General features: G+C 43.1%; 3 protein-coding genes across 7 annotated transcripts; all 3 read left to right on the top strand.

Annotated features, from left to right (window-relative positions):
* Nucleotides 1-789: 789 nt before the first annotated feature.
* LOC124320240 (diacylglycerol kinase beta-like) lies at nt 790-21,866 on the top strand. 5 transcript variants are annotated; one of them, XM_046783020.1, is made up of 19 exons: nt 790-1,393; nt 4,547-5,089; nt 10,962-11,038; nt 11,166-11,312; nt 14,715-15,054; nt 15,914-16,183; nt 16,267-16,392; nt 16,468-16,517; nt 16,589-16,663; nt 16,736-16,855; nt 16,938-17,055; nt 17,714-17,919; nt 17,994-18,164; nt 18,236-18,506; nt 18,617-18,876; nt 18,963-19,118; nt 19,192-19,405; nt 19,494-19,675; nt 19,765-21,866. In XM_046783020.1, exons 2-19 carry the CDS (start codon nt 4,816-4,818, stop codon nt 19,855-19,857), a joined length of 3,150 nt encoding a protein of 1,049 aa, XP_046638976.1. In that variant the 5' UTR covers nt 790-1,393; nt 4,547-4,815; the 3' UTR covers nt 19,858-21,866. The 5 variants fall into 5 exon arrangements, with proteins under 5 accessions (XP_046638976.1, XP_046638971.1, XP_046638974.1 ...); XM_046783015.1 differs by having other exon boundaries at nt 19,192-19,420; XM_046783018.1 differs by lacking the exon at nt 790-1,393 and adding an exon at nt 1,403-1,421 and having other exon boundaries at nt 19,192-19,420.
* Nucleotides 21,867-23,733: 1,867 nt separating this feature from the next.
* On the top strand, nt 23,734-26,799 carry LOC124320374 (all-trans-retinol 13,14-reductase-like). The gene is made up of 12 exons (XM_046783240.1): nt 23,734-23,969; nt 24,129-24,194; nt 24,272-24,348; nt 24,459-24,594; nt 24,690-24,978; nt 25,089-25,212; nt 25,302-25,502; nt 25,575-25,765; nt 25,846-25,963; nt 26,044-26,204; nt 26,291-26,441; nt 26,541-26,799. Exons 5-12 carry the CDS (start codon nt 24,817-24,819, stop codon nt 26,714-26,716), a joined length of 1,284 nt encoding a protein of 427 aa, XP_046639196.1. The 5' UTR covers nt 23,734-23,969; nt 24,129-24,194; nt 24,272-24,348; nt 24,459-24,594; nt 24,690-24,816; the 3' UTR covers nt 26,717-26,799.
* On the top strand, nt 23,780-24,599 carry LOC124324663 (all-trans-retinol 13,14-reductase-like). The gene is made up of 4 exons (XM_046784384.1): nt 23,780-23,969; nt 24,129-24,194; nt 24,272-24,348; nt 24,459-24,599. The coding sequence occupies exons 1-4, from the start codon at nt 23,780-23,782 to the stop codon at nt 24,597-24,599; spliced, it is 474 nt and encodes a 157-aa protein (XP_046640340.1).
* Nucleotides 26,800-26,813: the final 14 nt, after the last annotated feature.

Below are 26,813 nucleotides of genomic sequence, written 5' to 3'. Positions count from 1 at the left end.
GGCGTCATCGGCCAAGCGCCGCCCGGGATATATAATCTTGAGCGATGAAAATCTCTTTCTTTCTCGTCTATAAATCAATTGATCTCCTTAAGTTAGTCGCCCCCCCCCCCCCCGTCTATATATATATGCGCACTAAATATATCACCCCCTTTCCACCGTACGTAATAAAGACGGGGGGCTGCCTCTCTCTCTACAGTGTACAAATCATCGCTTAACTGTGTCCATGTGAAAATGACGGGCATTTATACAACAACAACCAACCAACCAACCAGCAGCAGCAGCAGCAGCAGAGAAAAACGGAAGGAAAAGTCACTCGATCACCAGCGCGACCGGCTTCGGCCCAGCACCACTACCACCACCGCCAGTCTGTCCATATAAGCAAAAGTATATCCAACCATCAGCTATACTATACTATATAGTATAGAATAGCGTCCCAAGTTGTTATATAGGAGCCCATTCTCTTCTCCTTTTCGTTCGTTCCTTTTTATTTTTTGGTGATTTGAAAAAAAAAATAATCTTCCCGCGCAACCGCCGTGGGTCGGGCGTTTAGACGACACGCTCGGAACTCTGATATACAAGGCGACGAGTTGTGTTGTGCAACCCCGAATGCAGCACAGGGCACAGGGCCGCGCATCCCGCACAGCTTCCTCCTGCCGACGTTAGGGAAAATAGACGAATAGAGGAGAGAGAAGAGAAAGAGAATGAATAGAAGAGAGGAAGAGAGAGAGAGTGAGAGAGAGAGCGCCACTAGTCGACATCACTACCCCACTCGAATCCTTCAGTCGGCAGCTCGCGCTATGGCCGGTCACTGTTTGCGCTGAGTCCTCCTCTCTGCTGCTGCTGCTGCTGCTGCTGCTGCTGCTGCCCGGTGTTTTATTTTTTAGCCTTTTTTCTTCTTCTTCTTCCTTTTCCCTTCTATTCGCCCGTCTCTCTCTCTACGTGTGTGTGTGTGTGTGTGTCTGCGTGCGTGTGTGTCTGTGTGTTTGTGTCCTGCGCTGCTGACACTCGGCTAAATTCGGCTGGCCGCTCTACGCCGAGTTTTTTTTCTGTTGCTGCAAATCAAATCAAATTAGAAAAAAGGGGGAATTGGATCAAACATTTTTATTCCCAATCAACATTTGTTTCGTGTGTTGTGTAATTCTTCCGGAGCGCTGCCGCCAGATAGGAAATCAAAGTCACCAGTGTTTCAATTTCGATTGGGGGGGGATCGGCAATTAATGTTAGATAGTTAATTCGAGAAGAATAATCATCAGCAGCGAATTATAGAAAAAGGTGGAAACGGGGAAAACAAATCGGACGAGCGGAATGAACAACCCACCACCACAAACACGACGACCACCACCATCATCCGGCCAGGACGACGACGACGACGACGATCGATTCTGCATCTGAAGTGTGTGTGTGTGTGTGTGTGTGTCTATGTGAGTGTGTACTGTGTGTGTGTGTGTGTGTGTACCGTGTGTGCTGAGAGAGAGAGTGGATATGTGTTTTTGGCGTCCTCCTCTCTAGCTGTATAAGGTTTTACAGATATTTCCGTTTGAATAATTTTCCCCTTTTTTAAATTCCCTTTTGGAAAATTCTTTTTATTGTATTTTATTTTTTTTATTTTCGATGATAAGAATCGAACGCAGAGAAGAAAGAAAGAGAAAAAAGAAATCTCGAAAAACCCACAGACACACAAACGAAAAAAAAAAACAAACAAGAATGGCAACTTTTGTTAGTTGCGCTCTCGTTCGTCCCTCACTGCTCGCTCGGCTCCCGTCTGAACGCCGTGTGTGTCAGTGCGCGACAACATGGCCGTCTGATTTTGATCGTCCGTGCCATTTTCTCCTTCTTCTTCTCTCTCTCTCTCTCTACGAAATCAATTTTATTGATTGAATTTCATACACACACACAGAGCCCACAGAGTTCAACCCTCTTCTCAACTCCCGTATTATTCTCTCTCTATTTCACTAGCTCACAACTAGCGATCGAAAATTCTTTTTGGGATTTTGTTTATTTTTTCCTCTCTCCCGTTCGTTATCACGACATCTCGTAACAACAATAGCTCACGATTCTGTACCAGATATGTACGCTGCTGCTGCTGCTGGTTGTAGTACTACCGGATAGAGGAGGGCGCACTGCTCCGTATGCACTGCTACGATATAATGGGCAACAAAACAAACAAACAAACACAACTGGAAAGGACAGGACGTTACATATATAGGAATATCGGCGATACAATAGAAAACGACACATTTCATTTGCCCCCCTTTATTTCTTATTTTCTTTTGGACCAAACCAAAATGAAACAAATTGAAAAAAGGAAAAATCACACTTGACAATAAAGGGAAAATATAATCTTTTGTTGTTTTGTCTGCTGGGGAGATCTATTCCAGACAGCATCCCGTATACATACATACAATTCTTTTTTTTTTTTTTTGATTGTGCTATTTGCATGTGTTTGTCACGGCTGTTCGGTTCTTTGGTTGACGATGGCCAACGGCGGGGAAAGGCAATATATTTATAGGTTATACACTATACAGAATATAAGATAGACAGATAGAGCGGGAGGAGATGGCGGAATCCAGTTGTGTGTGTGTCTGTGTCTGTGTCCAACTGGTGTCAACGGTGATGTATAATGGCCCAGGCCCTTATACATATCACCCTGGCCCTATATAGAGCGCTGTCCTGTCTATCTAGTATCTACCAGCCGAAAAAATCGTTTTTTTAAAGTTTGGAATTATAATTTTTGGGGTTTTCTCTTTTTTTTTATTTCCAACCAATCGCCAAAAGGGGAATCGATGGCGACAACGACATATAATCCAAAATATATAAAGATCTTTGATATTCTAATCATCATTTCAAAAAAAAAAAAAATGTGGGGAGGAATAGAAATCAGACGGCGGGATTTTTAAAAACAGATTTCACCGCCCCAATTACCACATTTATGCAAACACTGGCATCCACGTATTATTATTTGATCATTGATTTATTGCAGCCCCCAGAGCCCCCTCCTCTCGTGCTGGTCTAAATTGAGCCGCTAGTCTTATTCTTATAATATCGGCTGGGTTCGAGGAGGGGACGTCAATAAACAAAAGGGCCCCGTTTTTCTTATCTATATTGTGATGACGTAATTACGATGTAAAACGGGGGGGGGGGGGGGCGGGGGGTGCTGGGACTTTAGTTTAGCCAACCCAACAAAAAAAAATATGGTTATTACAACAGACATCTGCTAGTAGAGATACATATCTCTATACGATGATGTAACAAGTCGACGGGGCTGTTTGGCGCTGAAATTCATCATCGCAATAATTCGAACTTGCCATTTAGACAAACACACACACACACATCCACTCTTGTTTATTATCTGCTAGACATATATGGATAGGCCCCGCTGCTGATGTGCTCTGCTGTGCATACAGCCGACTCTGCTGCTGCTGCTGTAATATTAAAAAGCCTAGAGGGCTTGACTAGCTATCTATCCCCCCCTCATTAGGGGAAATAAAAATAAATGTCGGGATGATTGAACGTGAATTTTCCAGAGTTGTGATTATTATCATCTCTCTTTCAACTCTTGTGTGTGCTGTGTGTGTGTGTCACAGCTGATTTCTCTAAACTCCGGAGAGTACTACACACACACACACACGGATATGTCTTGAGATATCCGTGTATATATAGCCACCACCACACATACACTCTCCGACTTTGTGACTCTCATTCTCTCTCTCTTTAGCACCTCCATTGTTATTTTTAGATCACGGCCGATAGATGTACAGTTCTCTCCGGATCAGTCAGTGTAGTATGGTATAGTACCGAACCCTCGGCAGCTTCACGGGCACCATCTTTTATACATTCACGCTCATTTCTCTCTTTCTCTCTGACGAAACAAATTGAACATTTTTTTGGGGATCGAATGGAAATTTTTAAAAAATGGAATCAATGATTATTATTATTATTTCTGGTTTATCTGACGACAACATTTTTGCGGTCGTCCAATTTGATGCTAATAGAAATGTGTGTAGAAGGAAATTTACAACAAAAAAGAAAAAATCGGAATATCTGAAATGCCACCACAAAAGAACAAACAGAAAAAGAAAAAAACAAAACCGGTTTGCTGCACACGTCCGCCCTATTTTTTCAAATTTTATTTTATTTTACCTTATTGGTTTTTTCCCCCGCGTCATGAACTAATGTCGTGGTGGTTGTTTTTCATTTCCTTTTGATTTTTGAATTTTTTATTTTTTCCCCCCTTTTAATTCTTTTTGGGTTACGATGATGAAAAAAGATTTGGGTGCGCGCATTTATTTGTGACCACCGTCGTCCGTCGTCTACGTCGTGTATGTAGGTTCTCGGAGCTCCTGTTCCAGTTGCGTTTTACATGTAGTATTAGAATATCGTTGCATCGTTGCAACCGGTTTAGTTTCCCAGGAACCTTTTGAGATTTTTATTCTTTTTTTCTCGACAGGAAATATTTCGAAATTTTTTATTTTTTTAAAATTCTGATATTCAAATATTTCTCGAGTGTGTAATAATCAGTCGCCTTTTTTGGTGTTTGTCATTTCAGGTGATTGGCCAGCAGCGAGTGGAAGGGGAAATTATTAAAGAAGAAAATTTGATTTGGTGTTTTTGTGCGCAGAGTTCTAATTGCTAAGTGGCGAGTGCAACGAGTCGAGTCTGAAAAATCAAATAAAAATAAAAATAAAAGACGCAAAAATAAAAGTTCGCCGATCGGGTGGGGTTGAAGAAGTGGCCGACAAAGGCAAAAGTGGTGAAGCGGGCGGTGCTGGTGGTGGCGGCGGAGGGAGGCGACGGGGTAAGCTGGCCACCATCATCATGAAGCACAAGAAGGAGAAGAGCAACAGCAAAGAGAAGAGCAGCAAGAAGAAGAGCGGCGCCAGCCGGGCCGCTTCCATCTTGACCACCATGCAGCGGCACCAGCAGGCCGCCAGCGGCCAACAGGGCGGCGGCCAAGGCGCTGCTGGGGCCAGCAACAACACCGGAGGAGCCTCTTCGGCCGCCCTACTCGACCAGGCCGCACTCCAATCGGCCTACCGATGGGAGAAACTCTCGCCCGCCGAATTCGAACAGCTACAAGATCTTGCCGCTTGTAAGGAATAATTCATTTTATTTTTTTCTTTGATAATTTGATTAGAAATTTAGTTATTAAAAGTTCAATATTTTTTAAAATTCAAGAAGGAAAATTGATCAGTGGCCTGGGGGTTTTAACAGTTTGCGCAATTCGGGGATCAATTTCTCCAATCTTTTTTATTATTATTATTATTATTATTTGAAAGATATTGGCGTATGCAAATTTCTCTCTGGGCGCTGAGAAATGACGGGTCGAAATTCTTCAGCGAGAAATCGACACAGCAGATGACGGACAGACATATTCTTCGACATGTCGAAATCGCGGGATGACAGCTGACAGTTGTTGGGCTCTAGCTGGTTGTTGTTTCGCGGGAGACAGACGCACCGCAACATTTGACAGAGCGGGAGCGGCCCCCACCCAAAAACAATTTATTGGTCCCCGTCTATTTTTTATTGCGCACACAACATTCGATCGTGTGTATATAAAAGACGCAACGGAATTTTTCATCTTTTTATCTTTTTTCAGACTAATTTCTATATCCCCTCGATGCACTGTAATAAAAATAAGATAGAAAAAAACGCTGGTCTATTAGACGTGGAAAAATGGGGGGTGGGAGGGGAGGGAATTTTTCTTATGAATATGGAAATTCCAGTTGAGTGGGTGGGGATGGTGTGTGTGTGGGGGGGGGGGGGGTTTCCAGCAATAAAAATTCAGCGGGATACAGATATATACGTGGGTATATATCCATACGTGTAGAGATGTGTGTGTGTGTGTACTGCGTCTACATGTTTGACGATGCAAATTTCATGCAAATCACGGGATATGCTATGGTATGGTGGTGGCGGCGGCATAGAGAGGAGGTGGTGCGGTGCTGGACACCTCCCCATGCAGCACCTCAGGAAAAAGATCTTTTAAAAATAAAGAGGAAAAATAAAATAAAAGACATGGACGCGTCCGTGACGCCATCACAGCGCACAGTCACCGCCCAGCCCGTCGATTTATAAGAAAGAAAATGGGAGGAGTGTGTATACTTATAAGAGTCGTGTGTGTGTGTGTGTGTGTGTGACGCCATAAAATGTCAGGTGCTGTGGTGCTGCCGGAGTATAGTATACAGAGGATATGATGGTCTTTATAGCCCAGTACACACATACATGTACGTACACACAACAGCAGCGTATACAACATGAATATCAAGAATCGATATATGCACATGCTGGGCGAGTAGCGACCATATGAGGGACGATGGCGAGTTCGTGACCAAACGCCACCGACTATACGAAAAAACAAAAACAAAATGACACTCGATCGAAAATATTTCCAGTCGTGGTGCATGCAGCCTGGATATCTATCTAATCCAGAATAGATATATGTGATAGACAGCGCACATAGCACTGTTGTGTATAGATTGTTTTGTTTTGTCCGCTGCGCTTGTATATTTATTTCGACACGGAGAGCAGGACGTGAGAGACAATATCTCCCGTGTTAGAGAGACTAGATGGATATAATATCAAAGGGGCGGCGTCCAGCAGCAGCAGCAGCAGAGTCTAGAGAGATGTAATTATTGGGTCATGTCATTCAAATGAAGAAGAAGACGGAGAATAAGAAGAAGATTTCTGGTCGATATATTGCGTGTGGATATCTCATGTGTGAGTGCACTGTGTAGTAATCAAGGCCGGCAGCAGCGTCTATATAGTAAATATATCGGCCAGGGGGAAATAATACAAGGAGGAGAAGGAGAATAAGGAGATGAAATTGACAGGATATCACGCGGGATATGGTGGGAGGCGGGAGTGAAACAACAACCGAAAAAACGGTCCGTGTGTGTGTGTGTGTGTGTCGGTGGGTAGAAACAGGAAAAGAGAAGAGCAGCAGGCGGAGGAGCAGCAGCAGCAGCTCCTTTTGGCGTCGTCGGAGATGACGTCATTGAGGATATGGAAAAGAAGAAGGAGGAAGAAGGAGAAGAAGAAGAAGAAGCTATGGCGACGCCCAACGGCGTCGCGACGGCTCCCTTGGCAGGAGCGGCGCTTTTGTAGATGATATGGTCTCTTGGTACCGACAGATCGATACCATCCTACCCCCCCTCCCTCTCTCTCCCTCCCTCTCTTCCTTTGACGTCATTGATGTACACACACTAGACGGTCGTCGGCGTCGTCGTCTCTCCCCGGCGTCTCTGTGAGAAAAACGACAGTCCCGACGAATAAAACCCTCCCCCCATCAAAAAATGTACATCTCCACAGCGGTTACTCTCTATAAAATATTCTTTGCACATAGAGACCAAAACAGCATTAATATTTTCTCTTATATATTTTGGAATGATAATAAGAGATTGTGATTGCATAATAGCCTCAGGTGTATTGTTGACTACCCTTTTCTTTTTGTTTCTTTTGATATGATTAGCGCAGCAATAACTCGAATCGAAAAAGATCTATAGATATTATACACGACAATGGAGTTTCAATGCCAATTCTATCGGCTGCTCGCGAGCGTACCTCGGCTGATTATTTGATGGGCAGCACAGAGGCCGTGGCAGCAACTCGTTGCGCCCGACCATATAGTCTATGTGTGATGCATGTGGCCCATAGCACAAATTCGAAGGGGGGGTTATATAGATGTTGCTGCTGTCCGTGTCTATATATATGCAGCAGCACATAGAAAATATTTTTTTAAAAAGAATAATATATAGATCCAGCGCTGGAGTAGAAGAAGGAAAAAAAAAAAGATTTCCATGTGTGACGTCATAGCCCCTAAATTTGATTCGCTCCCCCCCCCCCTTTTTTTTTGGTATAATCTAATTATAAAGACGCCGATACATTTATATGAAGAACATTTTTTTTTCCTTCTTCATTTCCTTGTGTACACACACATCTATATATTCCCCTTCTTCTTCTTCTTCCGTTTTCCCGCTGCTGTTGGCGTGTGTGTGTGTGTGTGCGACATGAGAGAGTCTGCGTCGCCGGCTGCTGCTGTGCTGCTCCTGCGAGGCCATCACAGAATCAATAACTTTTGAAGGCCTTGCTCGCGGTTTTTCATCCCCCCTTTTTTTTCTTTGCTCCTTATTCTTCTTCTTCTTCTTTACTTTTTCCTTGCGTTCCTTCTTCTTCTTCTTTACTCATCTTATTGTGTTTGTCTCTCTCTCGATCTTGACTTGGACTGTGACCAAATCAACTGGCGAAGCTCTGACAATCCAATATGTTGTGTAGTTGTGCTGTTGTTGTTGTTGTTGCTGTTGTAGACATATCCACACTGACCGCGCCGTTAGATATCTACCACCACCCCCTTGTAGACGTTTATACATCTATACATTTTGATGTATTTGAAAAATGATGCAACAATTATATCAAATCGTTTGCCGGATACATCTGCCATCAGCCAATGAGTCTATAGAGAATATACAGACGTCTCTATCTACGTATAGGAAATCGTTCGGTCATCTATAAATATCGAGTGCTGTTATATACTGTATGCTTTCAGCTTTATATTTGGTTCTGATATATATTTATCCCAAAACTGTTATAGTTGTTATGTGTGTGTGTATATCTATACAACATATACACACACACACACATTTAGATAGTTTTTTTTTTTTCGTTCTTTTCTCCCGTTTTTCCCCCCGTTCGACATTTTTCTCTCTCTCTCTCTTGCTCTTCTCCGCTTCTCGTGTTATTGATTTCGGTTGGAGTGTGGGGAAAGGAGGGGCGGACGGGGGGGGGGGGGCGAGCTGGGCGGATAGGGGAGGCACATTGAGGAGCAGAGAGAAAGTTGCGTGAGCTGCTCCTAGTCGTAGCTCCTTCCCTTCCATTGCAAGAAGGAAAAAAGGAGAAAAATAAAATAAAAAAAGGAGATGGTGGAGGGGGGATGTGCGCTGTGTGTGCGCGGCGGGGTCTGGATCGGGACGTGTAGTGAACAGTAGTATATAGTATACGCCGGGACTGCTGCGGCTGTGATGGAGATGTCGGAAGACGTGCATGTCCCTGCTCTTCTTCTTTCCCTCTCTGCCGGCGCGTTGACGAAAAGAGTCGAAAAGAAGAAGAAGAAGAAAGAGGCAGCAGACAGACAGACAGACAGACAGACATGTGAAGAAGAAATGATATAAAAAGGAGCAGAAGAGAAGAGAGAAGAGAAAAAAAAAAGGGATGCACAACTTATAACGTTCCTTCCTTTCTTTCCTTCTTCTTCTTCTTTTCTTTTTATATACGTCCGATGGATCGGCTCCTCCGATTCGATGGATTGTGCACGTCCCACGTCGCTCTCTCTCCTGTACAGCATAGCCGAGCTGTACGGCCATCTGATCCATCTTCATCCATCTTTGATTTGTTTTTGTTTCTTCATTTCATTTGTGTAAACAACTTTCTTCTTCTTTTATTCTATGCTATCCATATAGACCCTTCTCCCTCTTATTTTTTCTTTCTATATACTCTGGCCAAGAAAGAAGATGGGCGCACAAAAGAGATTTCCAGGAAAAATTCCCACCTACGCCATCATGTTATGTGAAATTGGGCGGGCATTCAAATATCGCCAGCACAGTCGATCGTGTCTGATGTCTGTAATTCATCGATTTTTCGATGGATTCCTGATTCTATTCGACTTATTTGTAGATTATTCCAGCTGTCAAGCCGACAGCCAATGTCAAATTTGGGGTCGGTTATATAAGTGGTTTTATAGATGTGTCCAGTTGGCCTGTTTTCCTCTCGATTTATAATCGCCAACCAGTTTTTTCCCCATTTTGATAGACAACAAGTCGCCGAGGTAGGTTAGAGATAAAAGTCTGAAAAGTTGGACGCAACATCACGAACCAGCTGCTGCTGCTGTCAATCGTCATCCCAAGTTGTTTGTCAGCATAATATTCGTCTTCATTGTCGTGTTGGCGTATATAGATAGATATATAACGGCCGGCAGCAGCACGTACAGCAGAGCTGGAAAACCCCATCAGCAGCACATCACGTCACTTGTATTTATTATTACGTGATGACGTCGAAGGCTCGAAAACTGTCCGTCTTCATTACAGACAGGCGACATATTCATTTTAGACTTTTAATAATAAGATGACATTTAACGATGACTGACCGGTTCCGGTACATATATATAACTCTTCAATGTATAAAAAGAGATTTCGAATAGATTTGTCTGCTGTCATCTCTTCTCTGGCTTTATTATGATCTTTTATACTGAGCCGGACGTCCATTTAATATATTGGGCTGGTGCAAATAATGAATTGTTGCGGTCATTTTTTCTGGCTATATGGGAAATATAAGATCGTTGCTGCTGCTGGTGGGTGTCTCTATATACACAAATTCCTAAATAAGCCGTGACGCGCGCGCGGGCGGTGACATGAGAACCGGACGCGAGTGAAAAATATACATAGCCGAGGCCCTTGTCTTGTCTTATTGGCCGCGTCGGAAATCCTTTTTGCGTGTGTGTGTCTACTCTCCCACGAGACGAAGAAGCGACTTTGATGAGAAGGAGAGAGAAAAACGATACAACTCGCCGTCGTTCCTCACTATATGCTGTGCTGTAGCAATAGATGTGTCGGGTTCACAGCAGCAGCAGCAGCAACTGCCCAAAGGGCTTTTTTTTTGCTTTTTCAACGACTGTCCGCATTCCACAACGAGACGACCGAATGATCAAAAGACACAAGAACCCGCCCGTCCGTCGGGCGGGACTTTTTGAGATATTTTTCAGAACAAATTTTATCCTTTTTGTTTTTTTGTTAGCGAATATAAACTTGGCGATTAGTCGCTACTGCACACACAACATGTTATTCCCCGTCATCTTAATAGTGACTAATTGACCATATAGGATTATACATTTTAATATTTTAAAAAATAAATTTTTTAACATGACTGTTTGACACAAAATTAAATTTGTTTTTCGTTGCCCTTTTTTGGTGCAGATTCATCCAAGAAGCTGAGCGATGTCCTGGCTGAATTCTCTGGCACGGGACCGCTGTCCAAATTCCAGCCGGATGGGGTATAATAAACACACACACGCATATCATCAAATATAATCAATTTCGCCTTGTCTAAACTTAATAATGGACCTCCTTTCTTCTTCTTCTTCTTCATTTAAAAAAAATCCCCACGTCATCACGTTCCAGGATATCGACTACGAAGGCTTCAAGCTGTTCATGGACACTTACCTGGAGATGGAGATGCAGGAGGAATTATGCAAGAGGTTGTTCCTCTCTTTCGTCAAACGGACGCCCACCAAGACCGTCTCCAATGTTGACGGCAAAGTCATCAAGGTAAATAACGCAATCACAATCAGCCGCGGGTCGTCTCTTTTGGGTGGTGGTGTTGCGCTGCCTAAAACTAAATGACGTCAGACGTTCACAAGGAAATTAAAAATTTGGCTTTTTCTTTCACCGCGACGGTATAAGGAAAAACGAGGAAAAAAATGATGAGCTATTTATGACCCGTCATTTTTTCTTTTTTTACTATACAACTAGCCGTGTTTATCTCTTGGCCGGCCAGCGCGGTACACATATATATATATATATAGTGGGCGGGTATAGGAGGAGTTGAATGAAATTCCCTCCGCGGCGTTTGTAGGCTCTGCTATAAAAACGGTGTGTTGCGTTGAAATATGATTGCACGTACGTACGTATAGCCTATATATGTACGTGTGTGTGTGTGTTGTATAGAAGCGAGCAGCCCTCTAATATAGCCTCAGATATATATATATAATATATCTAAAATAATAATAATAATAATAACTATCCGCTATATTTTGACAGCGCGGCGCCTTATTGCATAGAGCTGCTCTCTCAGCCGGCGGCCGGGCCAGTGTCCGCGTGTAAAAATGTCGCATCTGTCTTTGATTAAGGCCGCAACTTGTATACTTATATATATATAAACAAGCTATTAGATAGTTTAACCGCGCGCTCTTTTTGCTGCTGCTCTATACTGTCTATGATTATATTTTCGCTTCACACTTTTTGGGTATTACGACGTTTCTTTCTTTTTGGCCCCCAGCGGCTGTACATCTAGCAGGTCTTTTCTTTTCTCTTTTCCCGCAACTCCCATTTAAGGAGAAATTACCAAATTTTCTCGTTTCAACCATTTGCATAGATGGCGCTTTTCCATAGAGTTCCATAAGACACATCCCGCTAGCAGCTATAGCACAGCACAGCACACAGCAGCCGTGTGCTTTTTATAATCCACGGCCAGCAGGCCCGACATCAAATGTGTAAATATGGGACAGTTTTATTGCCCACTTCATGCCCGGGCTGGGCCCTCACGGCACTTTCGCTCCACTTCTTCTTTTTCTTCTGCCATATTTTTTTCAAAATGTTTATTCCCGGCAGCTCGTATTTACACACTAAACAAAGTCTCATATATATCGGCCGAAATTTTCCAAACATTTTTCTTTTTTTTATTATTCAAAATTTCATTTCATTCTTTTGTTTTTTGAATCGTGTCCTAATAAAAAACGAAATATAACACAAGGAAAAAGCAAGTCAGGGTCAGCAGCGACTGCAGTTGTGTTCTCTCCTTTTGTGTTTGTTTGTTAAGTAGAAGAAGAAGAATAAGAAGATGATGTGAGATGGTGGTGGTGGTGGTGGCGTAAGGGATTTTGATTCGATAATATTTTTTCGGGGTTTTGCCCATCGGCAGTTATTCATCGTCAATTGTGCACGCCGGCGAGCGAGGGGGGGGGGGGGAACCATCGGCAGGAGATCATCGAGATAAAGCACAGCAAATCATTTGATTATGCAGGCGGGCACACACGGACTGTATACACGTTCCGTCTAAAAATAATAATAAAAATAATAAAAAAGTGCGCATCGCCGCAAAGAAGAAAACCCAGAAAATTCTATTTTTAAAAGAATAAAAGAACAGCGAATAGTTACATATATATGCGACTTTGCTCGTATAATAGTGTAGTGTAGTATACCTCTACAGGACTGCTGGGCAGGGCCGTCTCTGCTCTCTCTCTCTCCGTGCCCATGAAAATTCAATTGGTCGCCCGGCGTTCAAGTGCTGAAACCGGCGTGAAATGGATGGAAATGAACAACAATGTATCTGTGCTGCTGCCTATAGATCTCTAGATACGACGCTCTACATAGCTGTGTAGCTACACAAGAATATGTATAAGACGGGCAGCTAGATAGTACAGGGCCGGGCAACTGTCTAAAACGTGTTGTGTACATGCAGACAGGCGCACACAAACAAAACGGCACAACCTGGCGTCTTTTCGGGGATTCTTCCTTCCATCTTTGTTTTCCTATAGTGTACCTCCATTCGTTTTTTCTTTGGATAAGTTTTGCCCTGGCCTAAATCTATTGGGTCTTACACACTCAGCATCCGTCAACCCTGGCAAAAAAGGAAGAAAAAAAAAAAAATCCGTTCAGAGTTCCGGCCAGCTGGAGAAATACAAACACAGCAGCAAGGCACAGTCCAGCACAGCACAACTTGAGAAGGAAAGAGAAGAAAGAGAAAAGCTGAAAGAGGAAACGAAAACAAGCCGCACACACACACACACACATTCCAGCAGCACTCGCTGGGCAGCAGCGATGTTGCGATGGATAGGAGACAATATATTGCTGCTGTGGCGACTCTTGTGTTTTCCCATCGAGTGGCTGTGTCGATGGGTTGGTTTTTGTCTTCTTTCTTCCCAAGTGTGTGTGTGCTGTGTCGATTATTATTTATAGGCAGTGCGACAGATTTATTCTGCATGCAAATGAATGGCAAAAAGAATTGATTGCAAGCATGGGTAATAGAGTTCGGGGGGAGATATTGATGGATGGGTTTCATTGTTGGACACAGAAAATAAAAAGGATGGAGACAATCGCTTGATTATCGATTGATAATGACGAAAGAGAGAGAGAGAGATCAGTCGGTTGTAACAATTGCGCTGATTGTCCCTCGTCTAGATTCTTCGGCGAATATAATGGGCATCTCCAGCTGCACCTGAACGCCCGTCTTCTGTGATGCGCTGGACGATCTCTCTCGCATTTATAGATTTATCTTCTATATAGACTAATATTAGCCTAATCGATCAACTCTTTTTCGACATCGCCGGGGCTAAATATAATAACCAATTAAGATACGGAGAGAGCGAATATTCATCTTCGTATACGTATGTGTCGTCGCATTTGTCTAGCCCCGCCGGCTGTATAGTCACGCACTGGATTACAGCAGACGGCCCTAGCTGTTATAATATATCCACGTAGTAGCTATATTCTATATGCGATGTGCCGTATAGTCTAGCGCGCCTAATAATCATCATAATACACCCAAAAAAGAGTGCCGTGTGTAGTCTAATAGGTACACTGCTCCTTTGATTCCGTTAGACGTTCAGAGGCGGGCCTGTGTTAATGTTGTTAAATGTAGACGTGTGTGACTGTGTGTGGGCCACACAGTCACACACAGTTGCAGCAACTGCCGACAGACATCAAAGTGAACGCGGGAGTCTCATTTCATCAGATGGCAAAAGACTTTTGTGCCCCCCTTTTTTCCATTTTATTATTGACGGGTCGTAAAAGAAAATGGAAATATTAAAAAAAGTCGCTAGAATAAAAGTTGATGACGTGTGTCAAACGGGTGCCATCAATATAAATGACGATGATGATTATTCTACTATATATTATATGATATTCCTAAATTAGATTTTTTGAATGATGTGCCAATAATATCTCTCACAGGATATGGCGATGCTGAGTTCGGCCACGGCTTGTGCCCCCATCACGGCCCACAACGCCACAGGGTCGGTGAACAATTTGGCGGCGGCCTTTGGCGAAGCCGGAGCTTCTTCGTCAGCCACCGGTCCGGCTGGCGCCGCCGCCGCGACGACCGGCTGTTCGACCAGCGCTTCCGGCGGAGTCTTGCACACCATCACCACTAGTTTGTCGGAGCAGAGCCGGCCGCTCCAGGGACTGGCCGAACGCTTCCACGGGCTAACCGAGCGGCTGGGCAGTCTCAGCGGACTGGGCAGCGTCGGCCGCAGCAGCGCCGAGTCAGAGGCAACTAATCGAACTCGAACGGGTAAGTTTATTTCTATCCAGTGGTCCGGAATAGAAAATTTTTTTTTATGGGAGGGGGGGGGAGGAGGGAACGTTCACGTCACTGTTACATCATCTGCCTGAATGTGGACACGCCCATTATTGAATTGTCAAGAAACTTGTTCCTGGTTATTTGGTTCACGTTGGCTCCATCGAAACGGAATCGAAAATTCCGCCCGGAATAAAAAAAGAAGAAGAAGAAGAAGAGGAGGAGAAGATTGTTGTTGTTGTTGTTGTTAGTTACTGCCTCTCTCTGATTCGGCCTTTGGGGTTGCGGACCGGATCGATTGTTGTTGTTCCCTGTGATATCCTCCTTGCCTCTCTCTCTCTCTCCATGACATGTCCCGGGTCGATCATTGGAAAATCAATTACACTTCTCTCTCTCTTCTCTTTCCCCTCCTCTCTTTTTTGTGATTTGGGAGTTACAAGAAGAAGAAGAAGAAGAAGATGCTCATCAGTATAGAAAAGCAAAAGTCAGTTCAAGTGCGTCGCCATCTTTTCATCTTCTTCTTACAACATCCCTTTTTTACAACATTTCTATTTTCCTTTTTTCCCTTTTTTTCGCCCAGTCATTTGACAACGTTAGAGAGTGAACAACCCGACGTGTATCATGTGATAGAACACGCCCCCACCCACCCACCCCACCCCCAGTTTCAATCTGATTCACGAAAGGCACATCAACGGAACTCAGCAGCAGTTCGATATTGATATAAAGTTACGTAACCGTACGTAAGCCTTAGATGCTCCTAGGCCATCCAGCCGATCGATTTGAATTGTTTGATTTTGTGTCTAATTGATTATTTGTATTTTGTATTTGATTATTTGAATTAAATTTGACGCAGGGAGTATCGGCGCTTCGGTTCATCCGATGGTGATGGTGACTCAGCCGGGAACGATAGTCGTCGGTGGCGGAGCGGGAGGAGGCGGCGGGGCCGGGGCCTCCTGTTCGGCTATGGGGGCGGGAGCGGGGGCGGCCTCGGGTTCGTCGACGGCCGGCGCCACATGGGAGCGGGCCAGCAACCAATCGTCTTCGCCCAGTCACAGTCAAATGTCGCGCAATTCCTCGCGAAAGTCCAACAATTCCATCCTCGTCTCCAACGGCAAATTAGAACGTAACTTTTGAATTTTTTGATTTTCCCGCGGTCCGCAATCAATCCTGACACATTTTTAACTTCATCTTTCTGACGGGGCACAGTGGAAGTCCGGCAATTGGTGCGAAAGACGAGCATGTTGGACATCAACACACTCAGGGTTTCGCTCAAGAACGTCATCTGCTACCTTTCCTTGCTGGAGGCCGGCCGTCCCGAAGACAAACTCGAATGTAAAATTTCAAAATTCAAATATTTTGCGCGGGAAATTTAAAAAATAATTTTTCTTTCTATCTCAATTATGGCAGTTATGTTTCGGTTATACGACTCGGACGGCAACGGTGTACTAGACACCAATGTATTTATAGCATTTCCATCTTTTAATTTCAAATTTTACTCTAATTAATTGATAATTGAATTTGATAACAGGAAATGGATTGCATCGTCAATCAGATGATGGCCGTGGCGGAATACCTTGGCTGGGACGCTTCCGAGCTGAAACCGGTATAACTCTTTAATATTAGAATTCGATTGATGACACACATAGTTAGCAATTAATTGATTTGTTCGTCAAAGATCCTGCAAGAGATGATGACTGAAATTGACTACGACAACGACGGCACCGTCTCGCTGGAAGAGTGGAAACGCGGAGGCATGACGACCATTCCGCTCCTCGTCCTCCTCGGACTCGATTCCGTAAGGAAAACATGTCACAATTTTGACGTTGAAATTTCGTTTTTAATATTTTTCATTTTTCTTAATTTTGTTGCCTGGACAGAACGTGAAAGAGGACGGCAATCATTTGTGGCGGCTCAAACACTTTAACCGTCCGGCCTACTGCAATCTCTGCCTCAACATGCTCGTCGGCCTGGGCAAGAAGGGCCTCTGCTGCATCTGTGAGTCCCACCGTTTCCCCCCATACATACACGGCCCAAAAGGCCTTTGCACATATTCCCCTCCCTCAGCAGCTCGTTAATATATCCCGCCGTTGTTTTTTTTGTGGCCCAGCAGCAATGGCTTGCCTTTGTGTCACATCCATAAGGCTCCTATCCGCGTTGCGTAAATTGTGATCGTCATAAATAGATGTCACGGATTACTCATTATGCATTGGCCGGCAGCAGCGGGAGCGGGAGCGGGAGAGGCGCTATATCGGATGGGGGGGGAGGCTCTAGACATATCCCGTTGATTTCAGCGAGTCCCGTCACGTCTTATCCATCCATCTCTTCCAATATGGGATGTACAGCGCGGCTGCTGCTGCCTCTAAGCCGCAGGGGTTGGGCCTCCAAATCCTATCAAATCTCGAATATTATTATCATTATTATTATCATTGGCTCTGAGAGAGCTAAAGGCCAAAGAGAAACGGCCCCACCCGCCCGCCCGTTCGTTCTCAGGTTCTGAGCTGCCGATAGCTCAGAAAAAGAAATAAGAAACTAAAGTTATTTATTATTTAAAAGGGATATACTATTATATTATGTTTTTTGGGTTGGGTGGGAGCTAATGTTATATTGACTCAATTTCTTTCTTCTTCTTTTATCTCCTCATTTCGACTGGCAGTTTGCAAGTACACGGTGCACGAGCGGTGCGTGCAGCGGGCGCCGGCCTCTTGCATCTGCACTTACGTCAAGTCGAAGAAATCGACGCAAGTCATGGCCCACCACTGGGTCGAGGGCAACTGCAACGCCAAATGCTCCAAGTGCCGCGGTCCCATCAAGTCCTACAACGGAATCACTGGGCTCCACTGTCGCTGGTGTCAGATGACCGTAATTTCACCTCTCCTAACTATAAATTCGCACAGACAATTGATTCTTAATTCATTTTTGAAATTGAATTTCAGTTACACAACCGATGCGCTTCCCAGGTGAAACCCGAGTGCAGTTTGGGCGAGCACCGAGTGCACATCCTCCCGCCGACGTCCATCTGTCCCATCGTTCTCGATCGGCAGGTATCGACGTGTCGGGATCGGCGCTCTCTCACGCGATCCGAGAGCCATCTGCCCATCTCCGAGGTAAAATATTATCCAATCAAATGCAAATGCAATTCTTCTCTCATCATAATTTTAAAAATTAAAATTAAAAGCAATCAGGATCGTCGGGATCGCCCATGTCCTTCCAAATCAATCTCCAGCCGGGTATGTGTCCGCTTTTGGTGTTCATCAATCCGAAATCGGGCGGGCGGCAAGGGGCCCGCATTCTCCGAAAGTTCCAGTCGCTCCTCAATCCGCGTCAGGTGTACAGTCTGGACCAGGGCGGCTCCCTGGCCGGCCTTCAGATGTTCAAAGACGTCGCCAACTTCAAAGTCATCTGCTGCGGCGGTGACGGAACGGTCGGCTGGCTCCTAGAGACCATGGGTAAGAGTTGAAAGCTTATTTTTTAAACCAGACCAAACACTTGATTCATTGAAATTTCCCCTTTTTTATTATTCAATTCAACATGGAATGCTCGGTGGCCGGCCCATCAGATAAAGTCCAATTTGTCAATCATCCGCCCATCGGAATCATTCCATTGGGGACGGGCAACGATTTGGCGCGCTGCCTCCGGTGGGGCGGCGGCTACGAAGGCGAGTCCGTCCACAAGATCTTGCGCAAAATCAGCCGGGCGGCGCCCATCATGATGGATCGCTGGCAGATCGAGGTGGTGCCGCACCAGCAGGACGAGAACGCCGAGCCCAGCGACCAGATCCCCTACACCATTTTCAATAATTATTTCTCCATCGGAGTGGTGAGTTGACGTGTCCCCCGGGTTCAATACATTTTCTTAAATTTTCTTTTTTAAAATTAACAATTAAATTTCAAAAATCAAATCAGGACGCGGCCATTTGCGTCAAATTCCACTCGGAGCGGGAAAAAAATCCGGACAAGTTCAACAGCCGGATGAAAAATAAGTTGTGGTACTTTGAATTCGCTACCTCAGAGACGTTCACCGCTTCGTGCAAGAATCTGCACGAGGACATTGATATTATGGTAAACTACTTCATTATTATGACGCAATTTAATCATCGGATCTGTTCTACAACGGAACTATTTTGATTCGCAGTGCGACGGAGTGTCGCTGGACCTGGCCAACGGTCCGTCGCTGCAGGGCATCGCTCTGCTCAACATCCCGTACACTCACGGCGGGTCCAACTTGTGGGGCGACACGTCGGTGAAGAAGCGCTCGCGGCCGGCCCCGCTCAGCCTGCGCAAGGAGCACGACAGCAACAAGTCGGAGCGGGAATTGTCCAGCAGCAGTTTCAACTTCGTCGATCTCAGTTTGGCCTTGCAAGGTTTTTATCAATGCTCTGGCGTCGCGAATGGGCTTAAACAGTTTTGTTTCTTTTTGGTTCATTCTTATTACAGACATTGGAGACGGGCTGATCGAAGTCATCGGCCTGGAGAACTGCCTGCACATGGGACAGGTCAAAACGGGACTCAGGGCGTCGGGACGACGGCTGGCCCAGTGTTCCAACATCGTCATCCGGACCCGCAAGCGCTTCCCCATGCAGGTGGACGGCGAGCCGTGGATGCAGTCACCTTGCACGGTCAGTTATTTCCGGGTCAATTTGATTATTTAATCCTTTCAAGTTCAATTTTGAGATGCTTAAATTTGTAATCGTTGGCGCCGAAATAGATTCAAATCACTCAGAAGAATCAAGTGCCCATGCTGATGGCGCCACCGCCGTCTAGGAGCAAGGGCCTCTTCAGTTTCCTCAAGCGACACTGATTCGACCAAAAAAAAAAATGTTAACCCAAAACCCAAAACCGGAAGGAATCAAATCTGAAAGGGGCGACATCACACGACGCGCAACAACAACACACAACAAATCAAACGTGCATAAAAAGGGGGGAAATCCCATCTCGAAACACATTGACCTAATTTACTACCCAAAAAGGAGTTGATGGTTAGATGATGATATTGCGCTCTCTCATTTTGATTTGGTTGGTTTGTTTTTATCTAAAAACAAGCGATTCAAGAAAACAAAAATTTCAATTTTTTTTCTATATAAATATTATTATTAATTATTATTAGCCGTGTTGTTGATTGACCAAATCTGTCATCGGAAGAAGTCAAAAGCCAAAAACTTTCTTCCTTTTTCTGTATGGCTCGGTTTCGTCATTTTGTTCTCTCGACATCTTTTACATAATTCATTCTCTCTCGTTACGTATAACTTATACTATACATATAATTATAACAAATAGCGCGCGCGGTTCCAGCCTCTCGAGACGGCCAAGTTGTTCATGATACTTTGCTGTTATATTCATCTCTCTCTTTTCAAAACAAAACAAACAAAAAAAAATTCTCCTTTTCTCGCTCTCGTCTACATCAAACGTTTCTCACGCTCTCTATCTCTCTCTCGGGAAATGTTTTTATTTGATCATTTGACTGCTGCTCTATAGACACACACACAAAAAGGATCGACAATAGTTTTTTTTTATCGGAATCCATTCATCACGCAACACACAAAAAACACACACAATATGTCCTCCATCACAAATTTCGATATTATTATTATTATGTCATATGTGCGGTAAATATTTGCATCATTTTGTTTTTGATTTTCGATTGATTTTTTTTGATTATTTTGTTCCCCTGCCCGTTCGTCGTCAGTCGCGGCCATTCAGCGGTTTTATATATACATATATATATATATTTTCACGGTTAGCGCTAAAATCATGTTATATATTATAAATACTTTTACCAACACCCGAGGTATTATAACAAGTGAAATGCAAATTCGCATGCGCGCTTTAGGTCGTATCAAAGTTTTTTTTTGTAATTCAATATATAATATAACCTATATACTGTATCTCTTCGTACAGCACGAAAAGACGAGTTCTTCCAGTTCGGTTCGACTTCTCCACCACCCACCACCGCCACTATACACACCACCACACCCTCTTTGAAAAGAAAAGTTTAAAAAAAAAGTAACTTCCGGCATTATAAAATTCGCATCGCCGCCTTGTAAATAGATCCCATGATGTAATGATAATTTATTACGGCCAACCTTCTTCTCTTTCTATCTCTCTTTCTCTCTCTCTCCATTTGACGATGCAATTTCAATGTAAACAGATCGTCTGTCTCTTTAAAGAGTGATGATTTTTTTTTAAATTCCCTCGTCCTTTTTTTTAATTTCCTTTGATAATGTTTCGATTGATTTTTTTTCTTCCATCCTGTTTCATCTCCCTCGACAAGACACAGAGTTAAAAAAACAACAACCAACACAATCACAGATGTTTTTAAGATAAAATAAAAAAGGGAAAAAAAAAAAAACTTAACAAAAGGCCAAAATCTACGCGGTATCTCGACGTGATTCTCTCCTGATGCGTTTTTTTCTTAATATTTCAGCAGATCTTCATTGTCCTAATTATTATTGGCTCGCTTTCATTGACCACCTTCCTCCAGTCTCCCCCCGTCTCCCCGACAACATAATCCCTTCAAACAAAAATCATTGATTATTATCTCGTTATTATGTACTGTATCTCGAAACTCCATCCTTCCTTTCCTTGTTATTATTATTACTAACATTAACATAACGATTCAAAGAAGAGAGAAGAAGAAAACACACACACAAAAAACAAAAACACAAAAAAGTCGTTTTCGTTTGTGCGCTTGCTGGACAAACTTCAAAAAATTGTCTTCAACATTCCCCTAGTCTTAAGTTTTCCATTCTACGGTATTAATATTATAACCTCCGGAAAAAAAAGTATAAATACAATTATCTTACATCAGAATCCATGTCAAATGTTTTGCCATTTATTCGTCATCACTCATCACAGCAGTAAGCACAAAAAAACCTGAAACTGAAAGACCAAAAGTTTGAGTGAATGTTCCCGTTTGCATTTGATAACGTCCGTGTTTTTTAGCCAAGTGATTTTTTTAAACGAGAAGCAGCTGGTTGTTTCTCTTTTTGATTTTGCCAGTTCCAGTCTGCATGTTATTATTCTTGATCAACGACTTTCTAGATTCTCCTTCTTTGCATTTCCCGGCGTATAGGCCATCTTACTTCAACTATGCGTTAATTTTTTTTCTCATCTTTTGAAAATTTACATCTGTGTTGATAGCGAAGATTTAAGTTGAGAAAAAAAAAAGATGGCAATACATTGAGGAATTATTTTTGAAATACGCGGGCACGGGGCACTATAGGAAGAATGAAAAACGACAATAACCAAAAGGTTACATAAGTTGGCTTACAGCGAACGCACTCCATTTTCTATTGAGTATATTTAAAAAAAAAACTAGTTTGGTATACCATTGATTTTACCTTGCTCATTTTGGAAAGTTGAGAAACATTTACGAAAAATTACTTCATGCTCAGTTTACAATTCAGGCAAAGAGCCAGCTGGCTCGTAAAAATGGATTGGACTTGGTTTTCGACTGCGCAAAATCCGATTAGAATCAATGGAGCTGTTTTATTATGTTATTGCGCTAAAACATTTTCTTCACTTCCAGCCAGTGGTGGAGGTCTCCGTTTGCTGGGGATACAAGGGTTCCTTTGACCCCGCTGGAAATTGACCAAACTAAACGGGACCAAGTCTTAAAAAAAGGTAGGGAGGCTATTCAATAATTATTTGTTGATTCTTGCGCTTCATGAATTCCAATTTTATTCTATTAAGGATTACGAATGTGAGGCTATAGTTTAGAATATTTTCTCACGAATCCGTATCCGGAAATTTTAATTTCATTCACCTCCGCCAAAGATCCTTCCTGGGAAAAAAGATACCCTGGCCAGACGAATTTCAAATATAATCTTTTATTATTGAAAGTTGATTAACTGTGCTTTAATCTTTTATTTATTTTCTTTTGATTAGACTTTAAAAAAAAAATTGACTGTCTCAAAATTTTAATTGAAACCACAAATCAGGACGCGGCCATTTGCGCGAAATTCCGCTCGGTGAGGGAAAAGAATCTGGACAAGTTCAACAGCCGAGTGAAATGTAAATGCAAAAACCAGAAAAAAGTTTAAATACAAGTATACAACTATCTTACATAAAAGAATTCATAACCTTTTTGGTATTTATTTGCAGTCATCACTATATAAGAACACAAATAAACTAGAAATGAAAGTTCCCGATACATTGAATGTTTCCTTCGGCACTTTAACGCGAGTGTTTTTGGTCTAGTGCTGATTGTAAACTAGACAGAAGATGGGTGTTTCTCTTTTTATTTAATTTTCAGTTTGAATGTATTCTCGATCAACTAGTTATTTTCTCTATTCTCCTTGTTTGCATCCCCTGGTTGGTTTGGGCACAGCTTTCTTCAACTTTGTATGCATGTTGTTTCGTTTTTAATGAATTTTTCAATAAATTTAGTTCGAACTAAAGTCCAACCAGGAAATCTTTATGTGTCTATATTAGCGAAGAAGTAAGTTTGATAATCGGTAATCCGTGGACGAGTTATGTTAATACGCGGACACCAGGAAGAATCAAAACGACAAAAAGACAAATTTAACAGAACGTTAACGTTCGTTTTAGAAAGAGAGCGCACTCCACTTTCTGTACTCGAATAACCAGTTTGACAAGACTGAGTTTAATTTGCTCATTTTGGAAAGTCGAAATACTTTTACGAAAAATAACTGCCGCATGCTCAGTTTACAAGACTTTCAGTCGCGATACGACTATAGTGCCCAGCATATAGCTCTATAAAAATGGACTGGACTTGGTTTTCAACTGCGCCAAATGCGATTGGAATCACTGCAGCCGTTTTACTATGTTACTGCGTAAAGAAATTTGTCTTCACTTCCAGCCAGTGGAGGTCTCCTTTTGCTGAGGATTCAAGGGCTCCTTTAACTCCGCTGGAAATCGACCAAACTAAACGCGACGAAGTCTTAAAAAGAGGTAGGCAGGCTATATTCAATAATCCGTCTGAAACATTCCCAATAGTTTTCTCCACCTCAGAAATGTTGTGTATTATAGCCGCTCTTAGTTTAATACCCGTATAATAATAGTAAAGTAGAAAGTTCATTTTGATTTTTTGTGCTGCTTTACACTTTTCAGCGTTTACTAAGCAGCTGGCCACTGAGAAGAAATGGGACGCCATAGTCATAGGATCCGGAATAGGAGGTACGCTTCGAGCAGCTTGTGAATGATTTCTTATTCTATGGATAACGACAGATATTTTGACTTATACGTCTGTATAGGGATGTCCACTGCAGCGCTACTAAGCAAAGCCGGAATGAAAGTGTTGGTTCTAGAAAAGCACTACAAATGTGGCGGGGTAACTTAGATTTTTAGTGAAATAACTTCTCCGTTAGAACAATCTTTTGTCTTTGACGACCATAAAAAAATTGTGATATGTGTAAAAAAATCCTGTCAAAATCCTGACAGGCCTGTCACACTTTCAAAGAGCAAGGCTACGAATTCGACGTCGGAATTCACTACGTGGGCAATTTCATCCGCCCAACCCTGGCTCGAACCCTTGTGGAACAAATCACTGACGGGCAAATCCAATGGGCTCAACTAGGTTAGCCATCACTGACTAATAATTTCAGCCATTTGAAGGATTTTTGAAATTAAATTAATTTTTCATTTATTATTTTTTATTTTTTATTTTAATAGATAACGGCTTTGATCGTGTGATCATGAACTCCACGGCCGCTCCACGACGGCTCGAGTGCAACGTTTCGTCTGGAAAGGACGCTTGGAAAAACCCGACGAAAGAAAAGCCATCGAACAATTTTTTGCCATGATGAAACGAGCCAACCGTCCGTTTGGATACTCGCTAGGATGTTTTGCATTTAAAATTCTTCCACTGTGGCTCGTCAAAGTGATGTGCTTCTTCGGTTTGCCGTGTCTTCTGAGCGATTACTTTGTATTAAACAAACGCTCAATCCAAGAAGTTGTCAAGGTAAAATTCGGCCGACGATATTCAATCAGCAGCAGATCAGCAGTTATGCTGCCAGAGACGCGATTGTGAACACAAAAAGCTAATCTAATTCTTTGATGTTGCACCTGTAGGGTCTAACAAAGAACAGCGATCTTCAGTTCCTCCTTGCCTACAGCTCGGGAGGATTTGGCGTCAACGCTAATCGCGCCTCAATTTCCATGCTCTCTATGCTGCACCTCCACTGCTGTGAATATGGTTCGGACAAAACAATAAATGGATAACAGTTGCCATGTATGTGTCTGGCTATTAGAATCAATCGAATTGGTTGCTTTCATTGCTGACAGGGTCTTGTTATCCGGTCGGTGGAGCCTCGGAAATCCCATATCGAATCATCCCGGTCATAGAGCGATCAGGCGGCCGTGTGCTCATGAAGGCTCACGTCTCTCAAATTCTAACCGAAAACGGACGGGTGATGGGCGTACGGGTCGGCCAAAAAGAACAATCTGCTGTCGACTTATACGCTCCCATTGTCATATCTGATGCAGGTAGTAGAACACACAAAACAGGGAATGTCTATAATAACGCAACAAATTCATTTTTATTATTTTTTTTTCCAGGGCTTCAAAACACGTTTCAGGATCTTCTTCCGGAAAATGTCGCCAAATTTTCACCCAGCTGGTCGCTAGCGAATTCTCTTCCAGCTGCCTTGGGGAATTTAACCGTTTTCATTGGACTCAAAGGCACTCCTGAAGATTTAGGACTCACGGCACAAAATGTCTGGATCTTCACCAACCACCATCCAATAGATGTAAGATCTACCACTTCATCATCATCAGGCAGCAGATCTCTTCTAATGAATGATTTTGAATTTCAATTTGGTTTCTATAGGAATTCGAGATGCCCGAGTCTGAGGAAACTTTGCGATACTTTTGCGAAAATCCTTACCCGGCAATTTTCATTTCGTCCGCCTCCGCCAAAGATCCTTCGTGGGCCAAAAGATACCCCGGTGCAGACGACATTTCAAAAGAGCTTCGAGATTTTTATGACTATTTAGTTATTCATTGTGTCTTGATCGGTTTTTTGCAGACCGGAGTACCATATCGGTCATGTCTTTCATCCCGTACTCGTTTTTCGCCAAATGGTCTCACCTGAAGGTGAAGAAACGAGGCGACGACTACAACGCCTTGAAAAATGCCTACGGACTGCAGATTCTCGATCAAGTGATTCGCGAGTATCCTAAGATGAAGGTACATAAGGAGACATTAATCCTCAGTAGATCTCCACATCACCACTTTTCCATAATCACGATGGGATCTGTCTTTTGAGTTATTAGAACGCAATCGACTACTTCAGTGTTGCAACTCCGGTTACTATTGAGCACTACCTAAGTACCAAAAAAGGCGGGACTTACGGATTGGAACACGATATGGAACGTTTTGACCCGGAACAGTCTTCATTGCTGCGTCCCGAATCTGGCATTGAAGGTTTTCATTCCTCCGTCTATATATATACACGCAAAAACATCAATTAATTTATAACTAACTAATAATATCCTGGGCATGTGTTATTCCAAATTTCCACAGGATTATTCTTTAGCGGCCAAGACGTGACAACGTGTGGATTCGCTTCTACCATGCTCAGCGGCCTGCTGTGCGCCGGCGCTGTCTTAAGGAAGAAATATTCCATCGCGTTAGACCTCCTTTTGTTACACACCAAACTGTCGGGCAGACCTGAAAACCTCGACAGTTTATTTTTCTAATAGCTGCGCATCGTTGTTTTTATCATTTGAAAGAATTGAGGGCAATAATATGAGTTACTATAAATACATATTCGAACAAATAATTCGTTGACTTTGT

This window comes from Daphnia pulicaria, chromosome 1 (genome assembly GCF_021234035.1).
Source record: "Daphnia pulicaria isolate SC F1-1A chromosome 1, SC_F0-13Bv2, whole genome shotgun sequence".
Classification (NCBI taxonomy): domain Eukaryota; kingdom Metazoa; phylum Arthropoda; class Branchiopoda; order Diplostraca; family Daphniidae; genus Daphnia; species Daphnia pulicaria.
Note: the sequence above shows the minus strand (reverse complement) of the source record. Positions and strands in the feature narration are given on the sequence as shown.

Bases quoted from the DNA above. Each gene is read 5' to 3' on its own strand.
- LOC124324663 (XM_046784384.1), top strand. From the start codon at position 23,780: ATGGACTGGACTTGGTTTTCAACTGCGCCAAATGCGATTGGAATCACT. The intron at 23,970-24,128 runs GTAGGCAGGCTA...TACACTTTTCAG, and splicing joins CGACGAAGTCTTAAAAAGAG to CGTTTACTAAGCAGCTGGCC. The intron at 24,195-24,271 runs GTACGCTTCGAG...ACGTCTGTATAG, and splicing joins CATAGGATCCGGAATAGGAG to GGATGTCCACTGCAGCGCTA.
- LOC124320240 (XM_046783015.1), top strand. From the start codon at position 4,816: ATGAAGCACAAGAAGGAGAAGAGCAACAGCAAAGAGAAGAGCAGCAAG. The intron at 16,184-16,266 runs GTAACTTTTGAA...GACGGGGCACAG, and splicing joins CTCCAACGGCAAATTAGAAC to TGGAAGTCCGGCAATTGGTG. The intron at 17,920-17,993 runs GTAATTTCACCT...ATTGAATTTCAG, and splicing joins GTCGCTGGTGTCAGATGACC to TTACACAACCGATGCGCTTC.
- LOC124320374 (XM_046783240.1), top strand. From the start codon at position 24,817: ATGATGAAACGAGCCAACCGTCCGTTTGGATACTCGCTAGGATGTTTT. The intron at 25,213-25,301 runs GTTCGGACAAAA...CATTGCTGACAG, and splicing joins CCTCCACTGCTGTGAATATG to GGTCTTGTTATCCGGTCGGT. The intron at 26,205-26,290 runs GTACATAAGGAG...TTGAGTTATTAG, and splicing joins GCGAGTATCCTAAGATGAAG to AACGCAATCGACTACTTCAG.